This window comes from Physeter macrocephalus, chromosome 2 (genome assembly GCF_002837175.3).
Source record: "Physeter macrocephalus isolate SW-GA chromosome 2, ASM283717v5, whole genome shotgun sequence".
Lineage (NCBI taxonomy): Eukaryota > Metazoa > Chordata > Mammalia > Artiodactyla > Physeteridae > Physeter > Physeter macrocephalus.
In genome coordinates this window covers 65,985,782-65,998,985 of record NC_041215.1, presented here as the reverse complement: position 1 = coordinate 65,998,985, position 13,204 = coordinate 65,985,782, and the positions used below count along the sequence as shown (strand labels likewise).

Here is a 13,204-nt window from a genome sequence, read left to right as displayed (position 1 = left end):
TCCGCCTGCCGATGCAGGGGACACGGGTTCATGCCCCGGTCCGGGATGATCCCACATGCCGCGGAGCGGCTGGGCCCGTGAGCCGTGGCCGCTGGGCCTGCGCGTCCGGAGCCTGTGCTCCGCAACGGGAGAGGCCACAACAGTGAGAGGCCCGCGTATGGCAAAAAAAAAAAAAAAAAAAAAAAAAAAAAGACAGGTTTTAATTAAGATCAATCAAGGTCTAGAATTTAGTGAAGAGATACTTATAGTCTTAATAAAGAGATTTAGTGTTCAGTAAAGAGATGGTGGGAGTCGGATGACTTATCTACAAGGAACAGAAGTTCCAAAGGCCCAGGGACCTGGGTTAGTTGGGAGTGCAAGAAGGGGGAAGGAATCCAGGGTAATACTCAGTACAGGCAACATCACAGGGGCAAAGGGCCACATTGGAGGCCACTTGGTTTAGAGATTAACTGGCCATAAGTTTACAGCTGGAGCACTGGTACAGAACAATTCTGAATGAAACAGTTGGTGGTGTTGAGGTTTGACCACATTTGCTATTTTTGGTTCACTAAGGAGACTGTGAGACTGTGTGTGGCCTTTGGCCCAATGTTCCAAATAAACCAGTGATGCAGAATTGCCCCAGGCCTCAGGAAACCATAGCTCAGTGGGTCAGTGTGGAAGGGCTGGTGCTCTGGCAGCACCACAGGAAAACTCAGGCAGGCCTGTACTTCACAATCCATCCCCTGCATATCTGCACCTACCTTGTAAAGCCTCTCTCAAGACAGGTGGGTGGTCAGGCCCTTGACAGGATGTAAAGATAGATGTTCACAGACTTCTAGTGCACAATAGAATGTAGTAAATAAGGAAGTTTCTCTTCAAAGACAAGTGTGAAAAGGGTGGTGTGAGATCCACAGGGCCTGAAGGTTTAAGAGGAAGGAAGCTGACGTCTACGTAGCTCTTCTTGTGTACCAGCTAGCCACTGACTTATGTGTCTTACACGTTACCCCATTAATTCCAACCCCATGAGATTAAGTGTCACATCCATTTAATAGATGAAGGGATGGAAAAGTGGCAAGGTAATGCCACAATCAGAAGCTAACAAGTGACTGAACCAGAATTCAAAACTAGGTATGCTTAGCTCTAAAGCCCATGTTCTTTCCACTACTACATATTATCTCTAAGTTAATCAGAGCTTACAGTGGTCCTCACTCCATTTTAGCGTTCTGATTTCCAACAACCAATGGTTCCAGTTATGTGTGAGGCAGCAAAGCATAATGGTTCAGACCATGGACTCCAGGGCCTAATGGCCTGGATTTGTATCCCAGCACTGTGGTTTACATTCTGTGTGACTGTGCACATTACATGGCTTCAGTTTTCTCATCTGTGAAATGGATATAATAATAGTACCTATCTCGTATGGTTGTTATGAGGATTATATAATATTTGCAGAGTACCTAAAACAATGCCTGTGCATAGTAAGTGCTGTGTAAATATGTGCTCAACATAAGACAAAATTAAAAATTATTAGATTGGGGACTTCCCTGGTGGAGCAGTGGTTAAGAAGCCACCTGCCAGTGCAGGGAACACGGGTTCGAGGTCTGGTCCGGGAAGATCCCACATGCCACGGAGCAGCTAAGTCCGTGCACCACAACTACTGAGCCCACGCATCACAACTACTGAAGCCTGTGTGCCTAGAGCCCATGCTCCACAACAAGAGAAGCCACGGCAGTGAGAAGCCCACGCACTGCAATGAAGAGTAGCCCCAGCTCGCCACAACTAGAGAAGGCCCGTGTGCAGCAACAAAGACCCAACACAGTCAAAAATAAATAAATAAAATAAAACAAATTTTAAAATTATTACATCGACCACGAGGGTCAAAATCATACAATAGGGATAACATGAAGTATTGCCACTTAAGATATATTTCTGCTCCATACAGGATGAACTCAACTTTGGTTGGTCAGATGGGAAGCATCTTCAATTTAGTCGCTGGGCTGAAAATAATGAACAACTTGAAGACTGTGTAGTATTAGACACTGATGGATTCTGGAAAACATCTGACTGCGATAATAATCAACCAGGCGCTATTTGCTATTATTCAGGAAGTATGCTAATTTCAAATATTTTAATTCTTAAATTGTTATCAGTCTCATGAGTAGTGGAATTTTGAGGAAATGGTTTTGTAAAATCTGGTTTTAAAATTATAAAGCAATTATAATCATGTCCTTTTTACAACAAAATCTGTTGTGAAAATTTGTCTTTGAGGAGAATTATTATATGTTAAATATTTTGTCATTAATTTTTTATTTTAGATATGTTTTATCTTTATTTTTGTCAACTGACGATAGTAATTGACCTTTGAGTTTTAAGTCCTTGTTAGCCTCATTTTGCATACACTTTGTGTTTATATTCTTATGGAAAACTTACATTTGTGGGAATTCTTTTGTAATTGTTATCATCAATGCTTAACTTCTTTTATGAGTCACTGTTAAGATTCATTTGGTTGCTAACAGTAATTAGCTCACTTAATTAGCTAGCTTAAGCCAAAAGGGAAATTTAGATGCTCAGAAATGGGGATAGAGCTGAGCCTCCCGAGGAAAGGGGATCTCAAAGCCAGAGATGCTGTCTTGCACCTCTCCTTTCTGTTTCTCTCAGTGGATCTGCACTTGTCTCTTTATGTACTTCCTGCTTCTCTCTGCACATGGTAAAACATGGCAGCTCTGCAGCTTTCAATTTTAGCCGTAACTGGAGATGAATCGACTATCTCTGAATTCCACTTTTCAAATCTGAAAAGAATTGAAAGAGAGAATCTGATAGACTCAGCTTAAGTCAGATATGCCATCTCTAGCCCAGTCAGAGGAAAGTGGTTTTACAGCTTCCAGGAGCCCACATTTGTGGGTTTGTGGTTAGAAAAAAGACTACTTCACAAAGGGAGTTGCTGTGAGCTGGGAGAAATATTGCATAGTCTCTATCATGTGTTGAATCAGTTTGATTGGCTTTGAATAGAGCATATCTCTATTTGCGTCTTTTTGAATCTGTGGCCTTTTCATAAAATAAAAAAAAAGCCAAATTCAGATTTTTCTAGATGTCAGATTTTAAATTATTTCTGTTTGCTTTGGTTAAAGCAATAACTTATTTAGAATATCAAGTATTTCATAAAATGTTCTTTTAAAGTTAGAGAAGATATCAGTAACCAGAAAATTGAAGATGAATTCTCAAAGTTATATTTAGGTGCCTATTATTATGTTTGTATAGTTTCTCTGAAGTGGCCCCTTGTATTAGAAGTTTGGTGATGCAGGAAGACAGAAACTGCATTTAACCTAATAACACCTCATTTTCCACTTTCTTCTACTCATTCCACATCAGGGGAAAGAAAATTGTATTAAATAATTTCCTTCCTACAGAAAGCCAGTTAAGAGGTCACATTTTATTTGAGCATAAACAGAACAAGCATCACCAGGCTATTATTTCTTGGCTTCCTGAATATTTCCTAGAAATCAAGTCTAATTACGATGAACAGGATTTAACATTTATATCTGAAGTTAGAATTCTTACCATTAATTCTTTTTCTAGATGACACTGAAAAAGAGGTCAAACCAGTTAACAGTGTTCAATGTCCATCTCCTGTTCTAAATACTCCATGGATACCATTTCAGAACTCTTGCTACAATTTCATGATAACAAAGAATAGATATATGGTGACAACACAAGATGAAGTTCATTCTAAATGCCAGACACTGAGTAAGTATGTTGTATGGCCATTATATGTTGCATTATGCTCATTAGAAAGCAAATCTCATCTGAGTGTATTATATTCAATAAATATTTCTAATTAGCACTAGTAACTAGAACTCAAAAATATTCATCTCCTAATTTCTACATTATCAATTACAAAGTATTAAAATTTGTGTTTAGTTAAAATGGAAAGTATAGGAGTTACCTCCTTTTTTACCCATCCATTAGGGAACTAGTCTCTCTACATGTATAAATGGGTTCTACTTAAAAAGAGAAAGAAATGACACTAGAGAGCAGAGAGCTGGATATTAAATCAAGTTAGGCTGTGGGCAAAGAGAAAATAGGTCAGTTTGAGTGGTTGAAAACTTAGATAAGCCAGAAAGAAGCAGCTCTGCTTAAAAGAAATACATATTTCATACTTTCAGCTCTCAGGACTCTCCAGATATTTCCTATGAGATCCACTGAGGATTTGTGACTTTTGAACACTGGACCCATCAACTTTGTAGGAAGTTCCTGTGGAAAATATCAAACCATTATTCCCCAAAGTGTGTTCTGTGGAACACTACTCTTGAGATGTTCTGTAAAGAAAAAGATCCTTAGTTAAAGAACAAGGGTGAAAAATACCACACATCCTCACTTCCTTTTAAACATTATCAAATGTGCATTAGCATATACTTTAAGAAATACTGACATGAATGAACTAGTTTACCTTTGGTTAACCAAAATTTGTAAAGTTTTTTTCAGTGTAGCTCTTTTCCAAGGAACCCCTGAGGAACACACTTTGGGAAATATTAAACTTTTAAATTCCTGTTATAACAGTGATCGCTAAGGAAAAGGAAGGTCTGTCTTTTAGCCCATCTAAGAGGTTTTTATTTATTATAGTCTTTGACAGTGTGTCATTAATATAGGTGGATTTGTACCAACTCAAAATAAGCCTTAAATGGGGAAAAGTAAAGTGAATCAATGTTTCAAACTCTCCTCTCAGCTACTAGTTTCCCACTATTCTGTGAGACCAAATTTAAGATCAAAATGTTTGAAAACATTTTAACCTATTCATTTAGTACAACAAGATAGTTTTAATTTATATGTCTTTCTTATTTTCTACTATTGTTTAAGTTTTGGAGTGTGTTAAACTGGGAAATAAAAATTACTAAATTACTATCAAACAAAGTGTTCTAAATAATTAATTACTTAAATTATTGACTATTTTTTATTTAACAGATCCAAAATCACATATTCTGAGTATTCGAGATGAAAAAGAGAATAACTTTGTTCTTGAGCAGCTTCTACACTACAATTACATGGCTTCATGGGTTATGTTAGGTATAACTTATGAAAGTAAGTTGTAAATCTACTGGTTTTCACTATTTATATTCAAAGTTTCATTATAAACTACTTGTTTATCAAGCTGTGAAAGTATATTCTTCAGAGTATATGTTAATCAGTATACAAAATTATAATTATGCACTTAGCATAACTTAATACAAATACCAAGACAGTTTTTGTGTCTCTGCTCTGCCACTAAAATGCCTTTACCACCAAGCATAGAGTTAAATGGTAGAAAATAATTTCCTTTCTTCACCCTCCCTTCTAGCAGTACAAGACTATCTAAAATGACTGCACTCCTGCATAAATCTCCAATACTTACTTTATATCTCTATGTATGTGGGATGAGTGAGAACAGAAATACACTTCTACTAATGTTGCTTCTTTGGTTTTATATCATTGGCTTGGGGTATACATTAGAAAAATGAGACACATAGTCTGCCAATGGGATAGAATATTTGAGATTGCAAATGCCACAAATTCAAGATATAATTGCTATGAAAATTTTTTTAAAACACAGACTCTAATAATAGGGGAAATAAGACCAATTTAGAAAGATACTCAATTAGAGGTGTCCTGAAAATCATAAAGTTTTGGAATTAGAAAATATCACTGTGTGGGCATAAAGCATCAAAATCATACATTCACCCCAAAAAGGGGGCTTAATAAGGGGCACAGGACAATGATAGCTAGAGGTAGGGTAGGCAAAGAAACTTAATTACTCAAATCTGACCATTTTAAAAATAGTCTTCTCTTTGCTATCTAACCTGTCTCTTTCTTAGAATTACTCAGGTTTTTCTTAAATGTTTATGGCTTGCAGATGAGTTAACAAAAATTAAGCTATCAAGTAATGGGTAAGACTTGGGTTGCCAGCTGAAGATGAGTTCATCATGGTAGGACTTAGTTGCCCAATTCTTTTCTCTAATGATGCTTGAACACTCTTAAATTTAGGAATGGAAAAAAATGGAGAGGAACTAGGTAGAAAGTTCCCAGGCTTTACCTGAAAGTGACTGAGGAAACAGTGATCCCATGTGGAGCAACAGAAACTATACCCAGGATATAGTTAGAGATTTCAATTGTACCCTTTGCTGTACTTTGTTAGTTATATTATCAGAAACAACTGAAAATGTATTCTGAAAAGCATTTTCAGATCTGTAGGCTTTCTTTTTAATCATCTTAACTTCTTTTATAAAATGTAGTTGTAACAAAACTTCTATTAAAATATACAGACATATGAGAGACATATAGAAAGATATTTCCAGCAAACAGTAAATTTGGCTTAAAACAAATTCTTACTGGCTTAGTTTATATCCATAGCAGTTTTTTATCACGTAAATATGCTTAAATACTGTTTAATTGTATATACCACCTATACAAAGCATTCTGTTTTTTTTAAAGTTCTGACTCTTCAAAAGTAGGGCCACGAATAGAAATTACTAAGAGAAGCCATGTGTCAACTGAGAGATATTTCAAGCCAAGTGAAAAAGTGACTCTTTTGTTATAACAGCGTTAGAAATATACCATTGCCCATCGCATTGGCCAGAAAATTGTAACTTTATTAACATTTGGGGAGAGGGAAAGAGGGACTCAAAGACATGAGGTGATATAAAGCAGCAAGCAAGAACCAAATCATATGTACCATATTTCTTGTGTATCATGGCTGCAGGCAGATGTTTAGGTAGAATGCCTTGGGAGATGGTAATCAGTGAAAGGAAGAAATAACCAGGACAACAAGGAGTATGTGTAGGTAATAATGACATCACTCTTCATACCAATTCATAATTTTAATAGGCCTAGCAACTTGTTTTACCAAAAACTTTAGTAAGGTATATTCACGTAGCATACAATTCAGCCATTTAAGGTGTACAATTTAGTGGCTTTTGGTATAGTCACAGGGTTGTGCAACTCGCTATCCCCCAAAGAAACATCATACCCATTAGCAGTCCCTCCTCATTCCCCATCCCCTCTCCCAACCCTCAGCAACCACTGATCTATTTTCTGTCTCTACAGATTGCCTACTCTAGACATTTCATGTACGTGAGATCATATAATATGTGACTATTTTGTGACTGGCTTATTCCAATTAGCATAATGGTTTCAAGGTTTATGCATGTGGCACTGTAACAAGTATCATTCCTTTTTTGGCTGAATAATATCCCACTGTATGGATATACCACATTTTATTTATCCATTCATTAGTTGATGAGTATTTAGGTTTTCACTTTTTTCGTTATTATGAATAACATTCATGTACAAGTTTTTATGTGGATATATGTTTTTGCTTCTCTTGGGTATATACTAGGAGTGGAATTGCTGGGTCTTTGTGGAACCCTTTGAAGAACTAACAGACGGTTTTCCAAAGCTGCTGTACCATTTTCCATTAGGGGTTCCAGTTTCTCCATATCATGCCAACAGTTGCTTTTATCTGTTATGTTGATTATAGCCATTCCAGTGGGTATGAAGTGGTATCTCATTGAGGTTTTTATTTCATATCCCTATTGCTTAATGATATTAAACATCGTTTCGTGTGCTTATTGACTATTTGTATGTTATCTTTGGAGAAATCTATATTCCGATCCTTGTCCCATTTTTAAAATTATTTGTCTTTTTTATTATTGAGTTTTAAGCATTTTTTTATGTATTCTGGATATAAGTCCATTGTCAAAGAAATGATTTGTAAACATTTTCTCTCAACACTTTCTTGGTAGTATAATTTGTAGCACAAAAACTTTAACAATTTTAATGAAGCCCAGTTTGTCTATTTTTTATCACTTGTGTCTATCGACTTTGCCTATCCTAGGCTCATGAAGACATACTCCTGTGTTTTCTTCTAAGAGTTTTATAGTTTTAGCTCTTACATGTAGGTCTGTGATCAATTTTGAGTTTTTCGTATGGTGAAAGGAGAAGGTCCAACTTCATTTTTTTGCATGTAGATATCCTGTTGTCCCAGGAACTATTCTTTCCCCATTGAATTGTCTTGGCACCCTTGTCAAAAATCAATCGACATAAATTGTGCACAGTTTAGGTCCAGAGAAGAGGTTTCTGTCACTAGTTTTATATATGTTAATCTTTTTAATAAAATAATTATGTTAATTTCCATTACAATTAAACATATATGTAGGAAAAAATGAATATTGGATGAAAAAAATAACAAAATATAAAGTTATTTCAGGATAGTAGAATGATAAGTAAATTTTAATTTTCATGTTTATAATGTGTACTTTCTATATTAAAAATAAGCATGGTTTACTGTTATAATTAGAAAATATTTTAGAGGGATACACATAATTATACAACCTTTTAGAAGGTGGTGAAATAAGAAAGAAAATTAGTTGATTTTGAAATATTAACCTAATAAGTGTAATTCAAGCCTTGATTTAATCTCTAAGCCTAGAAAAAAGTGTTTCTTTTCTAGATAATTCTCTCATGTGGTCTGATAAGACCACGCTGTCATATACACACTGGAGATCAGGAAGACCAGCTGTAAAAAATGGCAAGTTTTTTGCTGGCTTGAATACTGATGGCTTCTGGGATATTCAAACCTTTAATGTTGTTGAAGACATACTTTACTTTCACCAGCACAGCATTCTGGCTTGCAAAATTGAAATGGGTACGTATGCTAATGTAGAGTTTCTATTCCAGGGAAAGAGAGTGTAAAGTCATTAGCTTCACTAGCGGGAATCATGCAGTTGTACTTTTTGAGTGGCTCCCTTGTATTCAGTCCTAAGAGAGGCACTGTAGACGTTACAGAGGAAGGAAAAGACACACTCCCTGGTGTCATGGTCTTGATCTCAAGGAATAAAATCTAGTTGGGGAGACAGCATTAAATGTTCATCACTGTTTTATGCAGGTTAGTCTTAGGTTATTTGGTACAGGCTTACATTTGTTGGGAAGTCAAAAGAGACCAATGAAAACAGGAATAATGAAAACAAAGAATGTACTGAGGAGGAGGAAAAACTTGGTTGAGCCTTGAAGGATGGATAAGATTTCTGTAAATAAGGAAGTGTGTTTGGGTAGAGTTTTGACATTCCAGGCCGAAAGTGAATGTCTCTCAACCTTGCCTAATTCCTTAAATACCTGTATTTTTAAATGCATGTCAGTTTTAAATTTTTCACAGCTTAAAAACTGTTACTATGGCCATTCTGCTCTAGGCCCTCTGCTAACATGGAGCCCATCACAGTTGCATCCAGGCCCATTTTCTCCCTTTATAGTCCTGCAGAATAACTTTCTGATGCACCATTTCCATCAACAATCTCCAGGGATTCCCTATTATTAATTGCTTTGAGTTCATGTAAGCTTTTGAGACCTTTTTAGAAACCAGAGTCTCTTCTAAAATTCTAGGCTTTCTCCCAGTCTCCATTTTTTTCCCCATTTTTGGTTCAGTCAGTATCTTTTCCTGTCAGGCTGATCTCTTCACTGTCCCATGTACAGTGTATACCCATTCTTATTTGCACCTTTATTTATAGGTGTTTTTTTTCCTGTCATGATGTCTTCTACCTTCTTTTTTTTTCCCTTTTTAAATAAACTTTTCATTTTAGAATAGTTTTATATTTACAGAAAAGTCACAAAGATAGTACAGAGAGTTCCCATATATACCATAACCAGTTTCCCCTGTTGTTGACATCTAACATTAGTATGTACACTTGTCACAACAAATAAACCAATGTTGGTAAATTATTATTACCTAAAGTCCATACCTTGTTCAGATTTCCTTAGTTTTTACTTTCTGTTGGTTTTCTGTTCAAGAATTCATCCAGGATACCACGTTACACTTGGTCATCATGTCGCCTTAGGTTCTTCTCAGCTGTGATAGTTTCTCAGATTTTCTTGCTTTTCTTGACAATTTCAAGGAGCACTGGTCATGTGTTTTGTAGAATGTCCCTCAGTTTGGGTTGGCTGTTGTTTTTCTCATGATTAAACTGGGGTTATGGGTTTGGGGTTTAGGGAAAAAACCACAGAGGTAAAATGTCATTCTCATCACATCCTGTGAAGGGTATATGCTGTCAGCGTGACTTACTTATCACTGTTGATTTTAACCTTGATCACCTGGGTCTAGGTAACGTTCATTAGCTTTCTCCACCGCAGAGTTACTCTTCTTCCCCCTTTCCATATAGTACTGTTTGTAAGGAAGTTACCATACTCAGTCCTTACTTGTGGAACGGAGAGTTATTCTCTACTTTCCTGAGGTGGGAAGTATCTATATAAGTTACTTGGAATTCTACACAGGAGATTTGTCTATTCTCTCCCATTAAAAAAAATTTATTTCGTCATTTATTTATATCAGCACAGGCTCATGGTTATTTATTTTATACTTTGGGTTATAATCTAATAGACTATATTATTTAATATTTTGCTCAAATTGTTTCAGATTTGGCCATTGGGAGCTCTTTTACTTGGCTTCTGTGTCTCTTTGAAATACCCTCATCATTGTGGTTTTGTTATTACTGTTGTTTGTTTTTAGCTGACTTTCTGGTTACCTTATTTCTTTTTAGTCCTAATTTCAGCTAACCTAAAGTCTGGAGATCTAATTTATCAAGCAGGTTTTCTGACTCCCTTAATTCAGATGACTCTTTCTTTCTCTAGTCAGTCATACATATTTTAGTGGTTAATTGTTTTGCCCTCATTTCAGGTGTTGTTATTTTCTGTGCCCAACTAATATGTGAGCTCCTTAAATAAAAGACAATGTTTATGCCTTTTTTTAATCACTCAGACAATTATAATAGTTAAGAGTCTATTATATATGCTGTGGCTATACGAAAAAGAAAGTATGCATTTGACCTCCCTTATTAATAAGAGGTCCAGTTTTATTTAACTTTTGAAATGATTGCATGTCCAACCTTACCCAAAATATGTATTTTGAATAATTTAAATTTAATCACTAACACTTTTAATTTAAATATTATAGTTGACTACAAGGAAGACGATAATACTACTCTGCCACGGTTTATTCCACATGAAGATGGTATTTATAATGTTATTCAAAAAAGGGTAACATGGTATGAAGCATTAAATACATGTTCTCGAAGTGGAGGTCATTTGGCAAGTGTTCATGACCAAAATGGGCAGCTTTTTCTGGAAGATATCGTAAAGCGCGATGGATTTCCACTATGGGTTGGGCTCTCAAGTCATGATGTAAGTCTTGTTTTGTTTTCCATAAATTTTCCAAATAAGAGGGTTGGAAATTTGAGCATAAAGTATTAATTCAAAGTATAACATCAGATTAAGTCCTTGGATTACATTTGCATACCATAGTGCTTTCTATCTTTTCACAACATAGAACAAATGGAAAATTATATTTATCGAGTGAGCTAGGCAAATGGCCAGGACTGCAGCTGCCCTAGACACTGCCAAGCCATCCCAGGGGCTTAGTAGATTAATGTCTCAACAACACCCCTGTAACCTATTTGGGATAGACCAGTTGGAGAGCTGGTGAAAAGGGAATAGCACAGGATCAGAAAAACCTGAGTTCCAATATGAGTGGCAGGTCTTCTGTTTACATGTTGGGTGATCACAAGCAAGTTATTAAACCTTTGCAAGCTTATTTCCTCAACTGTAAAATTGGGGTGATAATATTTTCCTTAATAGAGGATTATTAGCACAAAATTTATACTGTATAAGGTGCCAAGTAAAACTCTTAACATTAGGACTAATAGATGTATATTTTCTCCCCGCTTTCCCCCTAGAAATTAACACTATTTGAAAATAATATTCTGCAGGTAAACACGTCTTTTGTACCATTGTTCGAACCCTATTAATTAGTATATTCATGTACTGATAATGATATCTAGTATACAAAAAATAGACATCTATTGAGATTAGAATTGAAGGCCTAATTTAAATATTCTTTAGAACAAAGTGGGGAAAATAAAAGGATGGCAAATTAGGATTATAGAATCGAGGACAAGTCAAAACTAATCTTCCCGTATGAGTTTCTTGGGAAGTATTTTTCTCTTCCAGACCCCTGCTGCTTGATGACTTCTGTAATATGAAAAAATCTAGCCAGAGACACAAACCACAAAACCATAAAACAGGGCTTCCCTGGTGGCGCAGTGGTTGAGAATCCGCCTACCGATGCAGGGGACACGGGTTCGTGCCCTGGTCCGGGAAGATCCCACATGCCGCGGAGCGGCTGGGCCCGTGAGCCATGGCCACTGAGCCTGTGCGTCCGGAGCTTGTGCTCCGCAACGGGAGAGGCCACAACAGTGAGAGGCCCGTGTACCACAAAAAAAAAAAACAAAAAAAAACCATAAAACATAAAAGACAATATTTAGAATAATATGAAGGTTGAGACTGTAAATCTGTAATTGTGACAAATGGAAGACATTTGCACGTCATTTAATTTCAAGTGGTATATAAACTCATCCTTTAAAAAAAAAAATCTAGAGATAGAGTATAGTAACCCTGTCTCTAAATTGAAAGTCCTATTTAAATTATGCCAGAGCAAATGTCTCAAATCAATGCATCAAAAATAAATCCCTGGGACTTCCCCTGGTGGCGCAGTGGTTGAGAGTCCGCCTACCAATGCAGGGGACACAGGTTCATGCCCCGGTCTGGGAAGATCCCACATGCCGCGGAGTGGCTGGGCCCGTGAGCCATGGCCGCTGAGCCTGTGCGTCCAGAGCCTGTGCTCCGCAGCGGGAGAGGCCACAACAGTGAGAGGCCCGCATACCACAAAAAAAAAAAAAAAAAAAAATCCCTGATTTTACAAGTAGGTCCAGATCTACAATACTTGTAAGCAAATAATTAACACTCCATCCCTGTATTTTTTAAAGCATGCATGTTCTTCTTAATGTTCTTTTTGAAGTCATACATCTGAATTCAAGTTATCTCTATTATTCTTAACACAGGGAAGTGAATCAAGTTTTGAATGGTCTGATGGCAGTGCCTTTGACTATATCCCATGGAAAGATAAAAAATCTGCTGGAAATTGTGTTGTCTTGGATCCAAAAGGAATTTGGAAACATGAAAAATGCAACTCTGTTAAGGATGGTGCTATTTGTTATAAACCTACAAAATGTAAGACTTGATTTCAAATAACTGTATATTTACTAAAACATGACATTTATTTTATGCACATGATTAAATACTCAAAGGAACTTTTTGTAGATTTTAAATAGGTTTATTCACAAGTCCTATCAAAATAATTTTGATACTTTGTGAAGAG

General features: G+C 36.4%; 1 protein-coding gene across 1 annotated transcript in view; it reads left to right on the top strand.

Annotated features, from left to right (window-relative positions):
• LY75 (lymphocyte antigen 75) overlaps positions 1-13,204 on the top strand; it is a 103,884-nt gene that overhangs the window by 76,543 nt on the left and 14,137 nt on the right. The window contains exons 26-31 of the mRNA XM_024122316.1: positions 1,919-2,084; positions 3,553-3,720; positions 4,936-5,052; positions 8,456-8,650; positions 10,946-11,172; positions 12,888-13,056. Of these exons, the coding sequence (XP_023978084.1) occupies positions 1,919-2,084; positions 3,553-3,720; positions 4,936-5,052; positions 8,456-8,650; positions 10,946-11,172; positions 12,888-13,056 (1,042 nt within the window). The remainder of the gene's footprint in view (positions 1-1,918; positions 2,085-3,552; positions 3,721-4,935; positions 5,053-8,455; positions 8,651-10,945; positions 11,173-12,887; positions 13,057-13,204) is intronic.